The sequence below is a fragment of the Protopterus annectens genome, chromosome 1.part2 (assembly GCF_019279795.1).
Source record: "Protopterus annectens isolate FY-2018-M chromosome 1.part2, PAN1.0, whole genome shotgun sequence".
Taxonomy (NCBI): Eukaryota; Metazoa; Chordata; order Ceratodontiformes; family Protopteridae; genus Protopterus; species Protopterus annectens.
The window spans coordinates 272,011,080-272,033,731 of NC_056727.1; the positions used below are offsets into that span (position 1 = coordinate 272,011,080).

Here is a 22,652-nt window from a genome sequence, read left to right on the forward strand (position 1 = left end):
GATTCTCAAATGAAGAAACATATTTTAAATGATTGATTGATTGATTGTTTTTGTTGATGATGAAAGTCCACCTGGGTGGAAATCCTCTTTTCAGCAGAAGCAAGTGGAGAAAAGCCCCACAAGATACTTAGATAAAGTAACACACTGTACTTACATGCATACATACATAGAGTGATGAATTTGACCTTATTCCTTCATAGATTCATAGGCAGTTATTAGGCATGGAATCTGGTAGACCACTGAGGAGCCTAGCCCAATTTGTCAATTGCCCAAGAATTATGTCTTGTTAATTGAGTGGTTTAGCGTCACACAGCAGGCAAATAAAAGTCAATGTAATAAAATTCTGGATTACAGGAAACAGCTCATAGCATAAATTGTCTGCACTAACTCCCAATCTAAAGCTAAGTGCTTAGTGCAGAAATAGAATGTACAACCTTCTATCTGCCCTAAAAATTAAAGACAGATTACTATCTGTTGAGCTTATAGAAACAACACTTAGGGTGCCCTTAAATACCCACTCATCCACTTTACATTTCCATTCTTATGGGATTGGCAGAAGGCAAGAGTTAAATTGTCCATAGCCATCATTCATCAAGGTTATAAAATATGTACTTAACTCTACACCACCACACACACACACGCACACACATGCACACACACACACACACACACACACACACACACACACACACACACACACACACACACACACACACACACACACACACACACACACAGACACACACACAGACACACACACACACACACACACACACACACACCCACATGTATATCTATTGGATGCCAAATGTAGCTCATTGCCTACCATTTTGAAGTTTCTAGGAAACCTTAGGTTCATAGGTTCATAGGTAAGTATAGGCTATCTGCCTAAGGGCATTTATAAGCCTAGCCAGAATGTGTTGGCTTTCGCCACCCCTTAGATTAGTTCCCTGTGCCTCTGTCCAGCAGAGCCATTAGTTCCCTGCGCCACTGTCCAGCAGAGCCACTGCAGTGATCCCTGGGGTAAATTTTCTGTTTCCCATCCACCCGTCAAGGTTTCTCTTGAAGAGTGCTAGTGAGGGGCTCTACTTGATGTATATTGGAATCCTGTTCCAAAGCATGTGGCATCTCTGGGACAGGAATCTATCCCTCCAGTATATCCTATTTATCATTGTGGTGAGGTTTATATCTCTAGAGCGTGTGGCTCTCTGGGATTTGTTTTTTTAGGTGGAGCATGTCCATCAATTCTGGGTTGGATATGGCCTTGTATGTCAGGCAGAGATCACCTCTGAGTAAGCAGTATGCAACCAAGTTCAGCTAGAGTTTCTTGAGTCGGGCTGCATAGGGCATCTGTTTGAGGCCAGTAATCCTCTTGGTGAGGTGCTTTTGTGGTCTTTCCAGCTGTTGCAGGTGTCTTGTAAGGTACATCCCAAATGGGGCGTTGTATTCTATGATGGGTCTAATGAGTGATGAGTATAGAGGCACAATAACCTCTTTTGTTCTAGATGCGAACCCTTTTGTGATTAGGTGGGCCACATAGAAGTATTTTCTAATGGCCTTGGCAATATGATTATCAAAGGAGCGATTACTATCTACTTGGGTACCTAGATCCCTTATTACATTTTCTGTATTTAGGGGACTACTCCCTATGTGGTAGTTCACGGGTACTTCCTGCTTCTCGGAAACACATCAGTATTTCAGTGAAGGCTGTCTATAAAGTGCATTTGCTTTCATTGACAGGCATGCATCTTATAAATGATTTCATAATACCTACCTATCTTCCAGGTAGCAACTATTTCTGATGTAGACCTACCTAACCCCCCCCCCCCAGGATAAATTAATTAGCACTGTTAGTTCATTTCAACACATCTTCAGACTGCTCCTGCAACATGTGAGCTAATTTGATCTACAATTACAGTAAGAAAAAAAGCAGTTAAGAATAAAAGTGTCCATAAAACATAACTAGCTTCTGTTGGTATGTAACTAACTAAACATTTTTTCTTCACACATGCTGTGATCTTAGTTCAGAAATCAGGCTGTAGGAATCTCAAGAAAGGTTATACTGCTTAGCAAACAAATACAGTCAGCTCCTAAAATCTGACTGTTTTATACAAAAAGATATGCATCCAAGAAGATGAATTCAGTGAAAAGAAACATGTTCTTTTTTTCATGTTAGCTCCAAAGAAAGGTGGCCTGCCAAAGTACTTTGTTGGCCTTAGTCCATCAGTTAAAGCTTTCTTGTCTCTGTAGTTATTTATTACTCATTCTTTTCTGACTGTTCTATTGCATAATCTAATTGATTTTCTCATTTCTGAAGCACTGCTGCATTATTCAGGTATTTTTATTTCATAAAATACAAACATTCAACACAATAATCCACACATTCCAAATTCATATATAAGCTATTTAAAGTATCTGCTGTATATAGCATTTCATTTCATTTTTATATGTAGATTATTTGGTTGAATTTAAAAAGGTGAAAAGCATAATACAGCCAACCAGATTTTATTTTTAAAGAAATGAGTTCCGAAAATGTAGAGTAGTTAAGTTTCAGTTCACATATCATTGTACTGTTAACAGTCTAACATCAGCTATAGATCACATAAAAGATGTAACTCTAAAATTGGATAAGAAATGAAAAATCTGAATTTTAAATGTAGACATGTTGCAAGATGGAACATGGGCATATGAATTTAAGTTGATGATGTTGAGCATGTTGCCCACAGCTTAAAGGATATACTCATGCACTTTGTGGTCTGCATCACTTATTTTGTCATCTTACATTCATTGATGCACTCATATTTTTACAATACTTGTAATTTTACTAGCAAATCATAGAAAATCCCTGCTGCTATATCAATCAAAACCAAATTGTGATATCCATAGCTCAGGTTTAAAATGCCAGTTCTGTGGGCCCAGATAACAACTGTGTCTGTTATTTCCTCACTAAATGCAAACAGAACCTTACCCCCCCCTGCACATCTTAATAAACACATTTCTCACCACTTGCTTAATATTTAACATATGGCGACATACTGCAGGTTTCCCTTTTTCAAGGGTGAATCCACAATAGATCGAGGAAACTTAAGACTCATCAGCTTTACCAACATCATGCAAGGTTATGGAGATGGTATTCATGGACCTAATTTAGAAAGAACTGGCAATTTACTTTTCCCTTATCTGCATCAGTATGGCGTCGATGACAGTAAACTATGCTTACCAAACCAGTTCACTTTCTTTAAGGATGTCACAGTTCTCATAGACAAGGGACTGTCAGTGCACACAACTTACCTGTATCTTAATGCCACACACAAGAATTACAAAAATGCAAAGAGCATGAATGTTATACTTCTGTGATCTTCTGGGGATAGCCAAATGTTTTTGAAAGATCCACATAACAATGAAACCTGGCAATCTGTCCTCATCAATGGAATTCATAAGTGAAATACTAAAGGGGTAGGCACTCAAGTCTCCACTTTTGACTTTTTTTAGATGCTGAGGATGACTTCAAACCCTTTCGATGATCACAACTGATAATGATTGCAAACTTGATATTACAGTCCTCTCTCACTCAAAATAGATCAGTACTCCAGTGCAGGTCAGCTTTAACCTTTTCCTTGTGATCAAACAATATAATCAGTCCCAGAAAATGCAACATGGTTATATTTAAGAATGAAATCATTCTTCAATCTACACTATAATATTGAGAAGAAATAAAACACAAAAATCATATTTTTAATCAGAAGGGCACTATAACAGTAAGAAAGGCTTTTGCTGTACTTTACGTTATTCTCATAGTGAGTATCCAGTCAGTCTAGGGAGATTATTTCCGCCTTCATAGTTCTTAAATACCCTGCCTCTATCTGTATGTTGTTATCAAAAACTTTGTTCAACTTGAATATGTTTAACCAAAACAAAATAGCCACCTGAGTTACAGTGAGATGTCTAAGAATATTTTCTTATTTAAATTATCATATCATATTACTTTGAGGGGACCCATGCATATATTCCATGTATTTTGCAACATGCATTACCATCTCCTGTTTGAAACACTATGTTTAGAGCATGCTGCAGGAAAGAGAAACACATGTACTAATATAACCGACCATAAAATCTGTATTAGCAATAGGAGAAAACGGATTGATTCATTATATATTGTCTGCCTTGGCTTTACATTGAATCCCCTCTCACACTGAAGACCTGTATAGACCTATTTACTTTTAATAAGGAATGCATAAATAGATGCACATATCTAAGTCCTTTTATTGGAAAAGTGCTGTCAAGCGTCTTGCATCTTCTAGGCTGTAAGCTTGGCCTGAGCACATGAACTGAAGAACACCATTCTCTACAAGCACTTCCTTTCAGGAATCATCTTCAGTGCTTGCCTTTGATGAGGCTGTAGTAAGATGGATTCCCTTGTCTAGCTGTAACACATGTACAGTACACCTTTCATATATGTATAGGGGATAGCAACTACACACAAATTGTTTAAATGTTTTTTTAATAATTTTTAATGTATTTGATGTAGTGAAAATGTAAAATATAAGCATATCTCTGTCATAAAAACAAAAGCTATTAGCTGGGTATAGCTATCAGAGAAAGAGTGACTCATTGTATATATAACTACATGAAACACAAATTACTTTTAAGCATGAGAACTTTCTATCCAGTTCATGCTTCAAGTCTACCTATTTGTTTTTATTTATCTTTTCAGTCTTTCTTTCTTTCTTTAAAAGATTGCCCTGCTGGAGCAGACAATAAAGAGTACCCAGGAGAGCTATGATGATGAAATACAACTTTACAATGAAAAAATCGATGACCTGAGAAAAGAATTAGATGAGATGGAGAAGATTCTTGAAAAGCACACAAGTGTTAGTCATCGACTCATGATGTACAAGCAAGCCTTAGAAAATGAAGTGGACAGATATAAGCAGATCATCGACAATGAGGGTAACAGGTATGGTGTCAGTGAATATGTTTTGTTTTGTTTTGTTTTGTTTTTTGTACATCCCTGCTGATATACAGTCTGCTTAATGGATAATGCAAAGGCTAATTATCAGTACAAGGCATGATGATAAATAATCAAACATGCTGTATTACTTGATACAAAACCTGCATGTAGGTTTTTTTAAAAAAGCTTTTGCATAACTAATTACAGTGTCAGCCTTTAAACTTATTATGAGACATTTTGATGTAATGTTTACTGAATAATCACACAGAGAAATATAGGATCCTTGAAAGAGAATAGTACCAGACATGCAGCATGGCAACATCTTTTTTGAATTGTGACTTCATGTTTGAACAATAAATGGAATCTAATGCAATGTATTTTGTTAATAAAATTAAGTCAGCTGCAGAACTGAATGAACATAGTGTAGGCAAGTTTGGAGAGTATTCCTAGATGTCCATCAATGTCATTAATTTTTTAACAAAACACTGTCTTTCTTTGATGAGGCAGCAATTACACATGTCCCCATAGAGTTCTGAAATCTTCAGCTGCCATCTACCATGCAATGTCCCAGGCATTGGAGGCACAGTTATGTACCAAGGTGAAACTGTTGCCTATCAGTGGGTCATCATCCCCTACTCCTAGTCTGCCTCTCTGTCAAGATTGGACTAAACTGGCTTGAATCTTCTTTCACTTCTTGGAAAACTTGCAGTGTGAATTCAGTCAACTGTTTCTATCTCAGGAGTACATACCAAGAGGGAAAGAAAGGGTCCTCTATCTCTGATGAGAAGGAGGTAGATCTGAACTCTAAGTCCCAAGTTCCTCCCCACTCCTTGTTCTATGACATAGGCAGTGAAGATACCCTGGCTTCTGATTCACCATCAAAGGAAATGTCATTTAGGGATGCCCTCTTCATCATGAGAGAATATTTTCAAATACAAACTGCTGTGGCCATAGCATCTAAGAAAAATGGCTATCCTTCTAGTACAGTAAGCACTTCTGGATGTATTTAATGTGACCACTCTGTAACAGACTTCCAGACTCCTGTCCCCAAGTGGTCTGATCTGTTTTACAGAATACAGAACCCTCACAAATTCATCTCTAGAAACCATATTGCAGACTTAGATATGGTGTCTGTGGAATCTGCAAAGAGAGCCAGAATGGCTTCTTGAAATAATACTTTTCTCAGTGAAAATGTAGGTTACTAGAAACACTTGAAAAAAAGTATGCCACATCCCAGGCATTCAGGGCCATGAATGCAAAGACTCATTTTGAAACTTCTGGAACATGTGTCCTCAAGTAACTTTTAAAAGCTGTGGGTGAGAGCAGGATGCAAACTAGAAAGGTTCCCTGCTCTCTGAAATAAGAATGTATCTACAACTAGGAAATCATGCTCTTAAGTAAGTGTATGGTACTGTGGGTGCAACACTCAGGGCAGATTCATTAGGATCAACAATTAGAATGCATTCCCATCATTGGATAAGAACTAAGTCCTCAGCCAGGCATATGCATCTTCTTAATGCACCTCTGGATAAGTGGCTTATCCTTGAACCCTAGGCATACAATGTATTCAAACACCTGGAGGACAGAGGGAAGAGAGTAAAGCCATTCATTTCCAAAAATATGGAAATTATTCATCCAAACCAGGGCCTTACTACAGGGGCAATGTAAAGGTAAGCAGCCTAAAGGCAGGAATTCAACATAAAAGGAGGTAAGGCAGCATGAAGACAGAAGGAAATGAGAGACATCGGGATTCTTCCCCCACCAGGGCACGATTGTGTATGGATCAGCCTTCTCCCTCACAGTTTCCCTCTTCATCCCGCAAAATTCTCATCCTGACTCAACAACTCTCACCCAGATGCCACATGCAGTTACCATATAACAACAAATGTTGGGCCAGAATTAACTCAGCCCAACAGGTGCTACATATTTTAATTAATACAAGCTGCAGCTTATGACGCTACCTTAGTAAAGATGTCAACTGTCACAACTAGCAGACTAAGACATCTGGTATGTCCCATATTAATAGAAATGGTAGCCCTTTGCATAATAAAAATTATACCCTGTGGTTAGGAAAACAGAGGGTTTTACCTGTGACTGTTTCTTGTCCCAAGAAAGGATGGATTTCTGTAGACCCATTTTTAGATGTCTCAAGACTAAATAAATTACTAAAAATGTCTTATGTCTTTTCTTAAACCCTAGGTCATTCTTTGTTACTCTGAGCCTCAAGGATGCCTTTATCCACATTCCCATTTACAGAGGTCACAGGCAGTATCTGAGGGTTGTGATGGGAAACACCATTATCAGTTTACCTCTTTGCCTTTTGGTTTAGCCATTGCTCTCAGTTTTCACAAAATATGTGTCTCATGTAAAACCTCACAGCAGAGCCAAACTATCTATGTTTACCCAAACATCAATGATTATCTCAGTCTGGTTTGATAGCAGCAAGAGATTCAGATGTCTTTGGATGGCACCTTACAATGCCTGGAAACTTTGTGGTTCAACCTCAAGGCACATGAATCCAGTATATGGATAAGTCAGCAGATGGTCTTCCTATGGAAGTTAGTGAATACAGACATTGACAGGGTCCACCTCCTACAGGAGAAAGTGGAGTCTTGACTGTCCTGTTCCAGACCATGACAAGAAAACCAAGACTAATGACCAGGAAATGTTCACTATCCCAGGACACATGGCATCCACTACTCTGATGGTGCCAAACTGCAAATGTAGAAAATGCAGTGGTTTCTGACAAATATGTGAGATCAGCAACTCCAACCCCAGGAAATTATTATCCCACTGTAACCTAGTGTCAAGACAGAATTAATGTCAGGTTACAGCAGATAGAAAGAAATAATGAGGGGGAGGTGCCATTATACAGACATTAACCAATCAAACCCTGCCCATAGATTCCTCAGACCTAGGCTGGGGAGCCTACAAATTGGACCCTAAAAGGCAGGGTTCCTGAAACATCACAGAACAAAAAAATTATGCATAAATATAAAGCAGATGATAGTGGTTATCCATGTGCTTTGAACTTTCAAGAGTGTCCAGATCCCAGGGACTCTGAGATAACCCCAGACAACACTGCAATGATGTGACCAGGCAATGCAGTCAGATATGTTCCTGATAGCCACCTACAAACCATCTCAGGGAAATCACTTAAGCAAGACGTCTGTAGATCCACATAAATGAAAACTGCACAGGATGACATTCCTAAATCTGACAGCCAAATGAAGTGTCTCGAGCGATAGACCTCTTTCTTTCTCAAACCATCTGACAGTTAAAAGCAAATTCTTTTCCAGATCACCTCGCATGCTGGTCTGGGCAGTGGATACTTGTCACAGAACTATGTGAGTCTGCTTCTGTATGCTTTTCTCTAATACCATTGATCCCCAGGGTGATACAGAAAATCAAGGAAAGGAGGCTAGAAGTGATGTTCATAGTCCTACTCTGGCCATGGTAGCACTGGTTCTTTCGCCACATTCAGAGAGTATGTCAGAAACTGTATATGCTGCCTCAGCATGGTTACCCTCTCATGTAGTGCAGGGGGGGTCTCTACAATCAGACCACATTGAGTCTTGCAGCACAGATGATATGGGCTTACTGTCTGTGATGCACCTTTACTGAAACAAAATGCTGAAAATTATGAAAGATGCTAGGAGACCAAAGATAAGGAAGTGATGCCTTGCAAAATTAAAGTGATTTTCCCTATAGGTTCATAGATTAGTACTAGGCTAACTGCCCTTGTGAGCCATTTTAAGCCTAGCCAATTATCCCTTTTGAGACTCAAACCCTGCATCTTGTGTTTGTAAGGCAAACACCTTAACCATTAGGCCACCCTCCCAAACCCTATGGTGCCAAAACAGGACCCAGCATCTACATTGTTTGATTTGTCTATGGTTTTTCAATATCTCTCATAATTGGTTGAGGCAGACCTGGCTTCCATCCCACTGAAGATACACTCGGGTGTTGTATGCCCTAAAGGTATAGTTTAGCCCATAAAATGGGACCTTAGCTGTTTTAGAAAAATTAGCTTTGCTACCCTATGACTCACAGGGATCAGAAAAATTACATTTCTTAACTTGGAAAACAGAATTCCTCTTTGCAGTTATCTCAGCAAAAATTAAACGAGTTCCACAGACCTCAAAGTGCACAAAGTCTTATGTCACATTCCAGAAAAACAGGGTGATACTCCCCACTAACCCCTCATTCATATATATTATGATTATAGAGATAGCCCTCAGCCAAGCTATACAACTACAATTTATTTTTTCAACATGTCAGAACAACAGAGAAAGAATTTTGCTCTTATTGGACAAATAAGGTATTATCTGGACAGATCCCTGCTTTGCTAAGGTAAAAGTTGGGGTAGCTGTCTTAAGACAGACTATGAAAGCAAGACAGGAATGAAGACAACTCCAAAAACTCGACAGAGGCTACGTCGGAGGCAAACACCACTAAGCAAGAGTTCCAACAAAAATTCAAATTTAATAATACCAAACAGTCAGAAACACATTGCGGTTAAGCACTTTTCATCTAGTAGCTTCACTGGACTTCTTCAGACCACAAAATGAATGCAAGCACATAGATAAAAACCTTCCACAACCAATTTCCCCTTCTATTACATCCAATCAAAGCACAAGGGAAACAATTAACAAATAACACTTGAGTACTGCATAAGGAATAAAAGGTGTCACCCTTTAAAATACTGTTCGATAAAAACATTACATGAGCCTAAAACAGTTTAACCTATCATTAAAACACAGTCAGTGAAATACTTAAATACTTACAACATATAATACGAACAATAAACTAAACAAATATGTAAATATATGTAAATATAATAAAATACCAGTTTAAACTAAGCTCAGTGTGAACAAAACTTCTATGAACTGGTTATATAAACCAAATAAACTAAGACTTAGTCATATTAAATAAAAAATCAATATGCAGAGTCTTCACATAAATAAACTTAAATCAAATGTAATTACTACATTTTATACCAAATACATACATATAAATAATACAAAGTTGTGTAAAAATATAAACAAACATAACACTCCTGCTAGTTCATTTGTAGTGTCTACCTAGTCAAACTTCTTAATTTTAAAATACTAGAAATTGACACAACCTCATTGAGGCCTGGAAATCTACTAGAGTCCAACCGAAGTTGCCACAATACCTCCTTTCTCTCCAGTTGTAAACTTACAGCACCTCTTCTTACATCCCTAATAAAGTTCAATAACTCTTAAATTGAAAGTGTGGCCCGGATTTTTGCCACAGTGTCTAGCTAGGGCATTTTCATTCCTGGCTCTTGATATACTATTAATATGTTCATAAACCCTCTTCTTTAGTTTTCTGTCAGTCGTGCCAATATAGAAGACCGGACAAGACTGACACTGGGCAAGATAAACAAATGACTTAGTATTACAATTAAACCTCCCATGAACAGTCAATGTCTCACCTCAAATAGCAAAAGTGGAGCCTGCTGCCATGCATCTACACAGGCTGCAAGTCTCATACTTATACATACCGGGTGTATGTACAAAATCCTGCTTGGTATCAAAGCCTTCAAGTTCTTACCTCTCTTAAAAATTACTGTTGGTTTTTCACCCAACTTAGATGCCAGTTCTTCATTCAAGGACAAAATCCTCCAATTTTTAAGCAGAATACTTATAGAACAGGCATCACTACTAAATTGGTGATAAAACTAGTATCATAATCCCTGCTTTGGGATGTCCTAACAATATTCACATTTGAGGTGGAGAAATCATTCAAGGGGAAATCCTCTATGTTCCCCTCCACTCTAGGTAAACACAAAATAGGTGTGTAAACACCTTTGAATCTCTTCTCTTGGACCTCTCTAATAATCACCTCAAAAAGAAAATCACAAGGGTAACCCCTATTGGTGAATATTAATTTCAACACTTCACACTCATTGAGAAAATGAGTGTCCAAAGTAGTCATCCCTGCAGCTCGAACTAGCTGCACCTTCACCACTGACTTTTTCTGGTGAAGGGGGTGGGAACTAGTGAAGTGTAACATAGAGTTGGAATATGTCTCCTTGCGGTAAATGCTGGCTAGATAACATCTTAACTCATAATCTTTCTTCAGAAAAACATCAAGGTAAGCGATACTATTGTCGTTAAAAGTAATGGTAAAATGCAAAAAATCAGTGGTTGAGTTTAACAAATTAATCATTTCATCAGCCATTAGGGTGTCACCCCTAAACAACATGAACACACTGTCTATAAACCTTGTATAAAAACAGACATTCTGCATAATTTCACTGTTGTTGAACACAAATGGGCTTCCCAGTGGGCCATCATCAAATTGGCAACACTGGCCCCACAAGGGGAGCCCATTGCTATTCCCACTTGCTGTAAATAAACATCACCTTCAAAGGTAACAAAGTTCTTACTCAAAATCAAGTCCAAAAGCACTTCTACTATTTTGATCTCATCATTCGGTGCCCCATGATACCTCATCCTCTCAATAACCCATTCAGTTCCCAAATCATGGGGTATAGAGAAGTACAAGTCAACTACATCAACAGTTAGAAAATTCACTTCCTCTTTGAAGGTAATGGTATTCATGGCTGTTAAAAATGACCAAGAGTCCTTACATATCTGTTTCTCTTTGAAGACATATTTTTTTCAAAATATTGTCCACATATTTTGCGTTAGCATAATTAATGGACTGCCTAGCATTGACTAAAGCCCACATAGGGGGGTCCTCCAAGTTCTTCTGCAACTTAGGTAACCCGAACAAAGTTGGGATCCTAGGGGATAACACAGATAGTCAAGGGTAGGTTTGTCTGTCAAACCCTCGATAAAAGACTCGTCCAAATAAGAATGACTCTCCCTGTGGTCCCTGTTCACTTCACTGATGCTAGATTTCCTATAAATAGGACCTTCCAATACTTTCTTCAAATGTAAATTGTAGTCAGCAATGTCCTTAATAATGAGACCCCCTCCCTTATCAGGATTTAACACCTGCATGGGTAAGGATCTTAAATGGTTCAATGCTGAATATTCCAAATGGCTGACGTTCAGCACATCTCCCCTTTGGCGTTTTTTTAACCAAGTCCCTCAGTTCTAGTTCACACAAGGTTTTGAAAAGCACTTAACCGCAATGTGTTTCTGACTGTTCAGTATTATTAAATTTAAATTTTTGATGGAGCTGTTGCCTAGTGGTGTTTGCCTCTGACATAGCCTCTGAGAAGTTTTTCAAGACAGACTATCTCCAAATGGATGACATATTGCATCAAAATGTGTCCCTAAGTTGAAAGGGAAGATTACAAATGAAAGTATCAGACCCACCTCTACCAGGGAAACAACAACTACTATGGCTTTCCTGAGAAGAAAACTGTGCAGGATATCTTTCAAATGACCACATGGTCCTCAGTTCATGCTTTGTCAAATCACTACAGGTTGGATGTGGTTTCCAGAGGAAGAGCAGGGCTCATGTCTGCTATCCAGTTATGCAGTAATCCACCTCCTATTTGGTCTGTGTTCATCTGCATGTGTGATACAAAAGAAAGGCCTGGCAATCTACTTCCATTCTCTATTTGCCTAGTAAAGTCAAGAATTAATAAATCATCATTATAAATGATGGTGGCTGTTCAAGGGGTCACTATAGGAGACCAATGTGACTTGCAAGCATGACTGGATGGACTCCTGGTGGGGGATGAGCAGATTTGGGAATATCCCCTAAGCTGATTATTGCAAAAAAGTTCCACATGAAGAGCATAGCATATTTGTGTAGGCAATTTACCATAATAGTAAATGTTCTTTTGCAGTCACTGTTGTAGTCCTGATTCCTCCCTCTTTCCACTCTTTGGTTTACGATAATAGGACCCAAGGTGGGCGCTCACTTCCTTTTCCCCTTTCCTTGCTTTTACTTGTACTCCACTTGTCCCTCTCTTCAATTGTGCAGTTCACCTTGAAAAGCCAGTGCTCACCAGGTCCCATGCTGTCTGCTGTCACAGGTGTTAAGGGATAAAATTTAAGCTATCACTGTAGCAAGAATGGTATGTGAAGGTGTCCAAAGTAAAATGACACCAGCCCAGCCATGAGGGAAGGGTGTCCAGCAGTGAAAGTCAAGCTGGACGTCGGACCTCAGCCAGATACAGAGTTCACTATAAAGATGACTGTAACAGTGACCACAGTCAAATATCTACTATTCTAGGAAGTTACCTATGCAAATGTACTTTCATTTCCTTTGTAAAAGGGAAGGAGTGGAAGCTTGGTTTACAACCACACAATACCAGAATGGCAAGCACGCTCAATTTGCTTCTGTTACATCTTTCATAGAAAGACTATGCAAGGACAACTTCATTCCAGTCCACTTGTGCTGCAGCAGCCACAGGTGAATTTTTGAGGTGAACAAGCAATCAAGATATGCTGGAAGCATATGTGTTTCCATCTGACCACATTGTCTCTCTAGGCGGTATATCATGGCATCTCCTCTGGAGAAAAGGTGTTATACAGGGCCTCATGCAGACCACTGACACTCGAGGGCAGCCACCCATTGGTCCATTTATTTTGGCAGTCTTCCAAAGTGTCATTAGTTCAACAGTGAAACATATAATGAACATAGTAAGGTTACACAGGGACATTCCATAATTGGTGATGTTCATATCTTGTCACTGTTGTAGTAGCATTTCCTTCCCACTGCCATAGTCACACCTCTTTCCTACCTTACCTGTCTAGTTCCATGAAAATACACCTAAATTTCTAAAGGTTGACAAGGTTTTCTGCTTGGATTTAAACCTGAGGATCTTTATCTCCAGGGCATTCAGTGTTCATGCCCCTGTCCTCTCTTTTATAGGGTGGATGATCCAAGATAAGAAAACAAAAATAATAATAATGGTAGCATTAACAGGCACCTTTCTTATCCTGGTGGCATCTTATGTTCAAGGGTAGAGTGCATACCCAGTCTGAAGAGGGAAGAATGCTAAGTACTGGAAGTTGAACCAGTTATCGGTCCTCAGTGGCTGAAGTCCATAAGTGTAATTACTACATCAGTGAGCATACTTGAATATCTGTAATTACCATAGAGTTCTGCACAGCTATAGTTTGTATTTACATGTTGCGATGATTATGCTCTGGCATGGGTCAAGTCATTTAGCCAGTTAACAAATTATTAACTACATTGAAATTCTTTCCACATAATAGTACACAATGCACCTGTTGAAACAACATTATATAGTGGTGTATTTTACTAGCTGTGCTCTTTTTTTTCAACAGTTTATTGTTTCAGCTCCTATGTTATGTGCACACAAACCCTATACACTGCAGATTGTGGATCAGATCCCCAAAGTATTTATGATTCAGAGAAGTTGCTGCTCCTACTTTCTATTGTTAGATGTGGGCTTTGAATCCAAGAGATGGCTTGTGAACTTCCCTGCTCACTGTATGCACCAGTTAGTAAATGATTGACACAAGTACAACAGATTCTATAAAACTGATTTGATTCATTGTTCCAGTCCATGGGACTAGTATAAAGCGATCGTTCTTCCCATTAAAATAGAGTGTGACCTATAACAGGCTCTCATGTGTTGATTTCCTGACCAGCCAGCACAGTGTTATGACTGCAGTGATATGGGAACAAAAGTTTATGTGTTAGCTTGTGAAAAACCCACATGGTACTATTTGCAGGGAACAACTACACCCAATGGTCAATTAGGTATACATGCACACCCACTGGCAGCAGTTACCCAGTCATGAAAAGGCAGATAAGTTTGCCTTTCTTTCCTTTATACAATCTTTAAATTTACTCTCCTGTTGTAGGCTTCTTAGGAAGCTTATGACCATGGACACCATCAAAAGCTCAGCAACATTGCCTAATACTGGTTGGAGATGAATTATGTCCTCCATTAAGTAGATTTTTATCACATATGCCAGGTGAAAATTTGCAAAAATTCATACAGTCATCCACATTGCTTTTAAAGGTTGCCAGGGAAGTACTCTGCTTGATATTAAAGTGGATCATATTCTGTAAATAGGGACAATGTTGTGGCAAGTACTGTTGTGACAGCTATAATGTAGCAGTATTGGTTTAGGTCTCTATTACGTGTGTTTGGTTTACCAGATTTTCTGTTTAGATCAAGGAGTTCTAAGCATATAGAAGATTAATCAGGGCTCACCCACCAGGTGCGATATGACACTGTGAAGAGAATAGGGCCTTTAATTTTTATTTTTATTTTATTTTACATTTGTTTACCTGGAAAGTCCAACTGGACACATGTCTATTTTCAGCGTAGGCCCTGGGAGAAAAGGTCTGGTAAAGTACAGTACAAAAGATACAATATGGTAAGATAAGAAGTGAGTATCAGGAGATTTATACAACTGAGCATGCTTAGCAGAAATTAACAACTTTAAAATATCTAAAAGAAAGTCAATACATTAGAATATACATTTATGAAACTCTGAGACAATTTTTTTGCAGGGTATTTATCATTGGGTAGAGTATAAGAGAATGGGAGGTAGAGAGCCACTGTTTTGATGTAAGTAGGATCCCAGCAATAGTGATGTTATGGTTTAACCTGGTGGGTGACATGAGCAAAGCCAGTTTGTTAAGTAGTGGGTTTTGAGAAGTTTTCTGAATTGGGAAGTAGATGTAACAGACGTTAAGTGATTTGGGAGTGAGTTCCAAGTTCTGGCAGTAGAGCAGGCAAAGAGAGATTTGCCAGCCTCATTTTTGTGTTTAATGACCTTTATGTAGTTCTGGTTGCTATTTCGTAATGTTCTGGAGGTGGTGTATGGAGTGGGCTACGTGCTGAAGGGCAGTGGTTTTGTTAGGAACGTAGTAGAGCTTGTGAGCTGTTGGGAGTTGGTTGTGGAGGAGGAGTTGTGGAAACTCAAGCCAGTTCAGTTGCTTGAGGGCTATACAATGATGGGTCCTATGAGTGGCATCGATAGCAAACTTGGCAATCTTGTTGTAGCAAGATTCCACCTTGGTTAGTTCGGTGTGGCAAAGGTTAGTTAAGATAGGGGAGGAATACAGAAGGATGGATAACAGATGGGTTCTTGGCAATAGTGGCTTTGGTGTATTTAGTCATAAACTGTCGGATCTTGTAAAGGAGACCTAGCTTTTTGTTGACCTTCTTGATTGTCTGGGCTATATGTATGTTGAATTTCAGATTATTGTCAATTTCTACAGCTAATAGCTTTGTGTGGGTTGTCGGGGTGATTTGTGTAGTATCTTTAGATTGTATGATAAAATTATTATTTTGTGGAGGAGATCGACCTAGGCTAAAGAGAATGAGTTTGTTTTTTTTTGGGATTGAGTATAAGTTTGATGTTGGTGAACCAGGCTTCAGCTAAAATAAAGTTATTTTGGGTGATGGTTTTAGTTCATTCAGGGTGGGGGTGGCACATATAATAGTGGTGTCATCTGCATATTGAACTACAGAGGCAGAGAGAGAGAGGACGAGGCTATCTGGTTTGTAAATAGTGAAAATAGAAAGGGTCCGAGGATGGACCCTTGTGGGACATAAGTGGTGACTGGTAGTAGGGGGTGGGGGGGGCAATTGATCTTACCATAGGACTGCTTGCTGATGATCTGATAAATAGTTATTGAACCAAGATATGGTGGAGGGGCTTATGTTGAGGGTAGCTAGAGTTTCTAGGAGTATGCTATGGATGACCATATCAAAGGCTTTGGATAAGTCTAAAAATATGGAGGATACGAATAGCCCATTGTTTCTATGGTGATTGATAATGTTGGAAAATGAAAGCCGCACTGTGGTAGTGCTATGGGAAGGTCTGAAGCCATGCTAGGAATTGAATAGTAGGTTGTTTTTTAGGAGGTACTGCATAAGCTGGGTATGAAGTACTCTCTCTAGTATTTTTGACAAAGGTGATAGAATTGCAATAGGGGGGTAGTTGGTAAGCTCAAGTGAGTTACTCCCTTTGTGCAATGGTATAATATGAGATATTTTCCATGAGTGGGGTACTTTACATTCTGATATTGACCTGTTTATGAGTATGGACACGGGATAGGCTATAGCATCTGCTGTTATCTGTAGGAAATCAGCTGGAAGATTGTCAGCTGCTAATGTGGTTGGTTTAAGTTTTTTGAGGAGTTTATCAGTTATATTGGTGGGGACTGAGTTCAGTGAAAAACTGGGGTAGGAGTATTTTGTACTGAAATGGGTGGGGGGTCTCTGTTGGAGTGGGGTTACTGGTTGTGTTTTGGGTATTGGCTAGGGCTTGGATTGTTTCAGTAAAGTATTTGCTAAACTGGGTGGGGATGTTGTTGTGGTTATTTGGTAATACAGGGGAAGGAGTGATAGATTTACTTGGGTTTATTAAGCTCTTTATTGAGGCCCAGAATTTTTGAGGGTTGTGATCATGTTTTTCCTGCATAGTTTTATAGTTGTTAGTTTTGTCAAGTTTTATTAGTTTTTTGGTTCTGTTGCGAAGTTCGCGGTAATTCTGTTTGTGTATCAGACAAAACCCAAATAACCAAGATTTTTTTTTTTGGTGTGCAAACAATGAGCTCTCTTGAGTTGGTTTTTGCTACTTAATAAGGTACATTATAAAGCAGGTATTATATTCAATGTTGCCATTCCATGGTAACTTTTCATATGCATATTTTCTGTACAGCTACCTTACAGCTGCTGTTTCTCTTTATTGATGAATGGCAGGAACAGTACAATCACAACAGGGTGCACATTGAATATTGAATCCTACCTTCCTGATGTAAAGGATTATGTGTGCTACCTATAACATGGCACAGTATCACAGATAAGATTGTTGTCACTCTTTTTCTCACTTTATAGCCACACAGAGTTCTACCCATACTGGTACTTTGTGTTCTCTGAAAGCCATTACCTGGGATACCACTACCACATCCTTTTCCCACCTGTATCACGAACCATACTGTCATGTGGTCACATTCTATAATAAATCTCATGCTGATATCCTGGACCCCATAACAAGTATTTTCTCTTAGTGCAAATTATTATACTACAACTAGTTGTTTTCAATGTGCCAGCTTCCCAATCCATTGACATACCTCTCAACTGTCCAGATTTTTGCAGAATATCCAGATTTTTGCCTAAAATTTTGAGTCTGTTCCTCATAAAATTTTAGATTTTCTGGCAAATCACTGGGATTATCTGATAAATAAAATTAGTAAATAACGTAATGTGTTTGCGTTTCAGACCTGATATCCTTTAGAAAATGCATTTTAATATATGCCCTGTTATTCTAGCAACTTTCTAAGTTTATAAGAGCAATATTTAAAATCTGTTCCTATTTTTGGGCCTTTGTCCCCAGTTATGTCAAGTTTTGTCCAGATTTTTTGGGCTGAGAGGTTAAGTATGATTGCATATCCACCCTTCACCTCTATGTGATATCCTGCACAAACATAGTTTTAGCCTTTCTTGGGGAGATCACTCTGTTACGTTTCCGTCCTCTAATATATATATCCTTTGGTTCCTTTCATCTAATATCACACAGAACCATCTTTACATACAATGTGTTTGAAATGAACTCTATGAGCTGTTTGTGCCAGGGATGATGTTTGATATTCAGCACTGTGTTGTATTAACTCATCCATCTGTCGTCCTCATTCATGAGGGTTAGAGACAATCATCCACAATGAAAATAAAATACAATAATAATGAAAAAAGCAGAGGTATTTATAAAAACGTACACCTAAGTATATGTCAGTATGAAGTCACATTGCCAGGCATTAACAGTGTTAACACTAATATAAACAGATTTAACGTGGTTTTGTAAAATGATAGTATTCATATTCCAAATGAAAGAAATTAATGTACTGATGATGATACTAGATGTTGTTACATGAACTGCAGTGGTCTGGTATAGTAAAATGCATCGTACCTATTTTTTTAATATGCAAGTAGGTTGATCCCAATCTAACTTCTGTACTCTGTGAGGTCTTATTGAAAAGGATTTGTTATTTAACTTAAAGGCACTAGTTGAAGTGTTCTAGAAAAGTATTTCGAGAGTAGTGGGTATTTAGTGTTCAGGACTAATTGGTGGTTAAATCTTAACGAAAGTTTCCGAGGTAATTAGTTGGCCTGCACTGTAGGAGAATATTCAGAAGCCTACCTCAAATTCCCACATAACCCTAAGCACTGTCAGGGCAAGATCACACAGTGGGCAAATGATGACTGAGAGAGTCAAACCCTGCACCTCTACAGAAGTGCCTCCTTAACAGTACACATTCTTAGCTCTCTCTGCTAATTACGCAGCCTTAGCTCTCTCTGCTAATTACGCAACGATGGAGTTTATTACAGTCAAACAAATGTCTAAAATAAGCTGAGGATAGTTTCTAGCTAAGGATTTTTTAATCTGTTGCTATCATGCTGAAGTATAACTTTGGAATGAGGAAAGTGTTTACAGTGGTTAGCTTTATTTGTTGTGGGACTCATTTTTTGAAATTAATAAAGAGTGCAGGGGAAGAGATCCCCTTCCTAAAGTACCGTAAACTTGGAGCTAAAGAGGTATACTGGGCAAAGCTCCTTGCTGGTGTGTATATGTGTGTGTGTGTGTGTGTGTTTAAATTTCATTGTGAACTTTTTGTTTTCCATTCTACACAAAACTTGATTATCTTTGATATTTTCCACACATAACTTAAAAAAGGAAACATTTCTTAGAGAGAATCTTAATATTTTACTAGACTATTTTCTTGAGGTTAAAACTCTAGGTTATTTGTGTTACTTCTGAGTTTATATTATCCAGATTTTCAGTTCACTCTGACTATGTACCTAATTATATGAATACATATCCTGTATGCTATTCTTGCTGCTCAGTAATGAAGAATAACCTTTTTACCAATATCTGCTGATATATTTGGAAATGTCTATGTTATGATGTTTTGCATCAACCAAATAAATTAATACTGGATTTGATTGATGAGATACTGCATAATATAAAACTTTTCTTATGAAAAATCTAAGTTGTCAGTTGTGAACTGTAATGTGTAACATGGTATATACGAACAGCATGTTAAACTTGATTATTTGACTGAATTATAAAATAACTCATTTTTTTTAATCATTGAGAAATCCTTTGCTGAAGAAATAGTACTTAGGTTTGGAAGCAGCAGCTGCAGGTTGCAAATATTTCAGCTACAAAACATGGAGTAGCACTTGGCCAACTGCTTTTGGAGGCCATTTTTAGCCTAGCCAATTGCCCCATATAGGAATCAAACCATGCACCTTGCCCTTGCAAGGTAAGCAGCTTGACCATTATGGCAACCTCCCATCCCTTCCTGCTTTTAAAGTAAGATGGTTAAGTTGTCAGTGAGAGACAATATGTGGGGTGGGAAATTGGGTGTTTGTTCTCAGCTTGGGTAAAAAAAGAAAAGGATGCTTTTCCTTGAGCAACATTAATTTCAGGGCTGGGGTGAAGTAGTTTTCATTAAATTCTTCTTGATCTAATGCAAACAAAAGTTTTTACTATGTCCATACTCATTTTTATTCCTTTTTCAGTGGTTGTATTTTTTCCTCACAGCTGCAGAAAAGGGAATTTGGGATGCAGTCTAATAGCACACACCTAAAACACACACACACCCTGTTGTTTCAGATGTTAGAATGCCTGCAAGTATGACATTTTTTCTATCATGCTTGCACTCTCATATCCACCATAAATATATTACTCTGGGGCCAGCCAGCATTGAAGGACTTTGGCACTTGGCAGCTATGCAGCAGGTTTGTTGCGGTTACTTGTCACCCATGTCCAGCATACAGACAGTACTCTGTGGACAGCCATCTTTGAAGGACTTTGGCAACTATGCAGCAGGTTTACTGGGGTTAAACGTGTTAAGTAGTCTTTGGTGTACTTATTACCTGGAGTGCACAGTTGGGTTTTCATTATCATGGTAGCACTGCAGGTTGGCTTGAATTCAGCATAACAATAAACTAAATTGTTTGAAATCCCCCAAAAAGTGTGCTGCTATTCCCTGTTGCTATGTCGCAGTGTCATAGTAGGAACATGAACAATTGCATGTAGCTTGGGGACAGAATATACAATGTTGTAATCTTTCAGTTTTAGAAATGACTGTTCAAGCAGCAGATTCATTGATGCTGCTCTAAATTTAATCTAGATGTACATATAGGACAAGTTTGTGCTGTAACAAGAGTATTCAGCATTATACCATCCTGCATCCACTGCAGGTAAACATTAGACATTCTTAAAGAGAAAGTAGATAATGAAGGGCCCTGACCAACAAACATCAATACTCGCTTTCTATCATTTGCAGTTAGGAACTGATTCCTTGTATTCATATTTTTATTTTGTGAAGGATCAACTTATTTTTTTCCCCTTGGAAAGAGTTTTGTCACAATTTAAATAGGAAAAATACAAAATGAAATAGCAAAGCATATAACTTATTTCTTATGGACATAATGAGACTGAGAAACCTAAGCACCATGTTTAAACCTAGACAACCAGTGTGCATGACAATTCTGCACACTGTATGTGCTAAATAGCATGATTTTCTTCCTGAGATCTTCATAATTGAAGAGGTCCACTAATGCAGAATGATGACCAGAGGATGCCATGGTTAACAAGGCTAGGATAGGGGCGTGGTGCCGAACTCTGAGTCTGACAGACCATATTACCCTACAAATAATCAGGAGGCTTTTAGTGGTGTGCATTATAGGTTCAATTTTGCTATGCCCTGCCACTGAGTAGAGCTAGGCACATCCCAAAAGGGGCATTGTACTCAGTTATGGCATTAGACATCCAAAATGACAGCACCCATCACAGTTTATTGTGTGCACTTAGCACACACAGACATAATTCTCATAAAACCTTCTCCTTGTTCTAATCATAGCTATAATCTTTAATTGCCTCACTGCGTATAATTAATTGGCAGTAAATGTATTTCCTAAGGCAGATCAATAAAAATACTGCAAAATAAAATTCTTCTGAGTTGTTAATTCACGTTAGAAAGGAAAGAAAAAAGATTAATGAATGGAATAAGATCAAGCAACAAGGATCAAGGGACAAAGTAGTTTGGAGGAGAGGTGATGGGGAGACGAGATTAAGGTATTGTAGATGAAGTGCAGGGATTTGTACCAAAAATTATTAATGTAACAGAATAGGCAGGATCTGCAGGAAAATGGCTGCCATTCATGGGATGATATGACAGCTACAGATGTTATGGTTTGCCTACTCAGGTGAAAAAGGGCAGAGAGTGACTGGAAAGATGGACTCAACAAAGGGTATGGTAGGAAAAGGTAAGGATGAGAGAGAGTACAGAAATATGAGAGCAGAGATAGTCAGACTATTGCAGACTACAGTGGAGCAGCGGACATTAAGAAGATAGAATGTGGGAGATGAGGGCAGGAGTGTGATTACTGGCAGATGAAAGCTAAGGTGAAAGAAGATGAGAAGATACTGCAAATGGCTTATGAAGGGGATACAGAGCCACAGGTGGTCATGGTGGGAGAGAATTGGGGTTACTGAGAGGTGCCCCTCAGCCGGAGCTGTGGGACAGTCAGGATAGCTGGCAGGAGTGAACCTCAGGCAGAGGAGTGGGAGAGTGAGAATAACTGGCAAGGAATGACCCTCAGCCAGAGGAGTGGGGGAGTGAGGACAACTAGCAGGGAGTGTGCCTCAACCAGAGATCTGGGAGAGTGATGATAACTGGCAGGGAGTGACCCTGAGCTAGAGGTGTGGGAGAGTCAGGATAACTGGCAGTGAGTGGTCCTCAG

At 38.7% G+C, this 22,652-nt stretch overlaps 1 protein-coding gene across 1 annotated transcript in view; it reads left to right on the forward strand.

Annotated features, from left to right (window-relative positions):
* BFSP1 (beaded filament structural protein 1) overlaps positions 1 to 22,652 on the forward strand; it is a 569,852-nt gene that overhangs the window by 444,054 nt on the left and 103,146 nt on the right. The window contains exon 8 of the mRNA XM_044060145.1: positions 4,737 to 4,957. Within this exon, the coding sequence (XP_043916080.1) occupies positions 4,737 to 4,957 (221 nt within the window). The remainder of the gene's footprint in view (positions 1 to 4,736; positions 4,958 to 22,652) is intronic.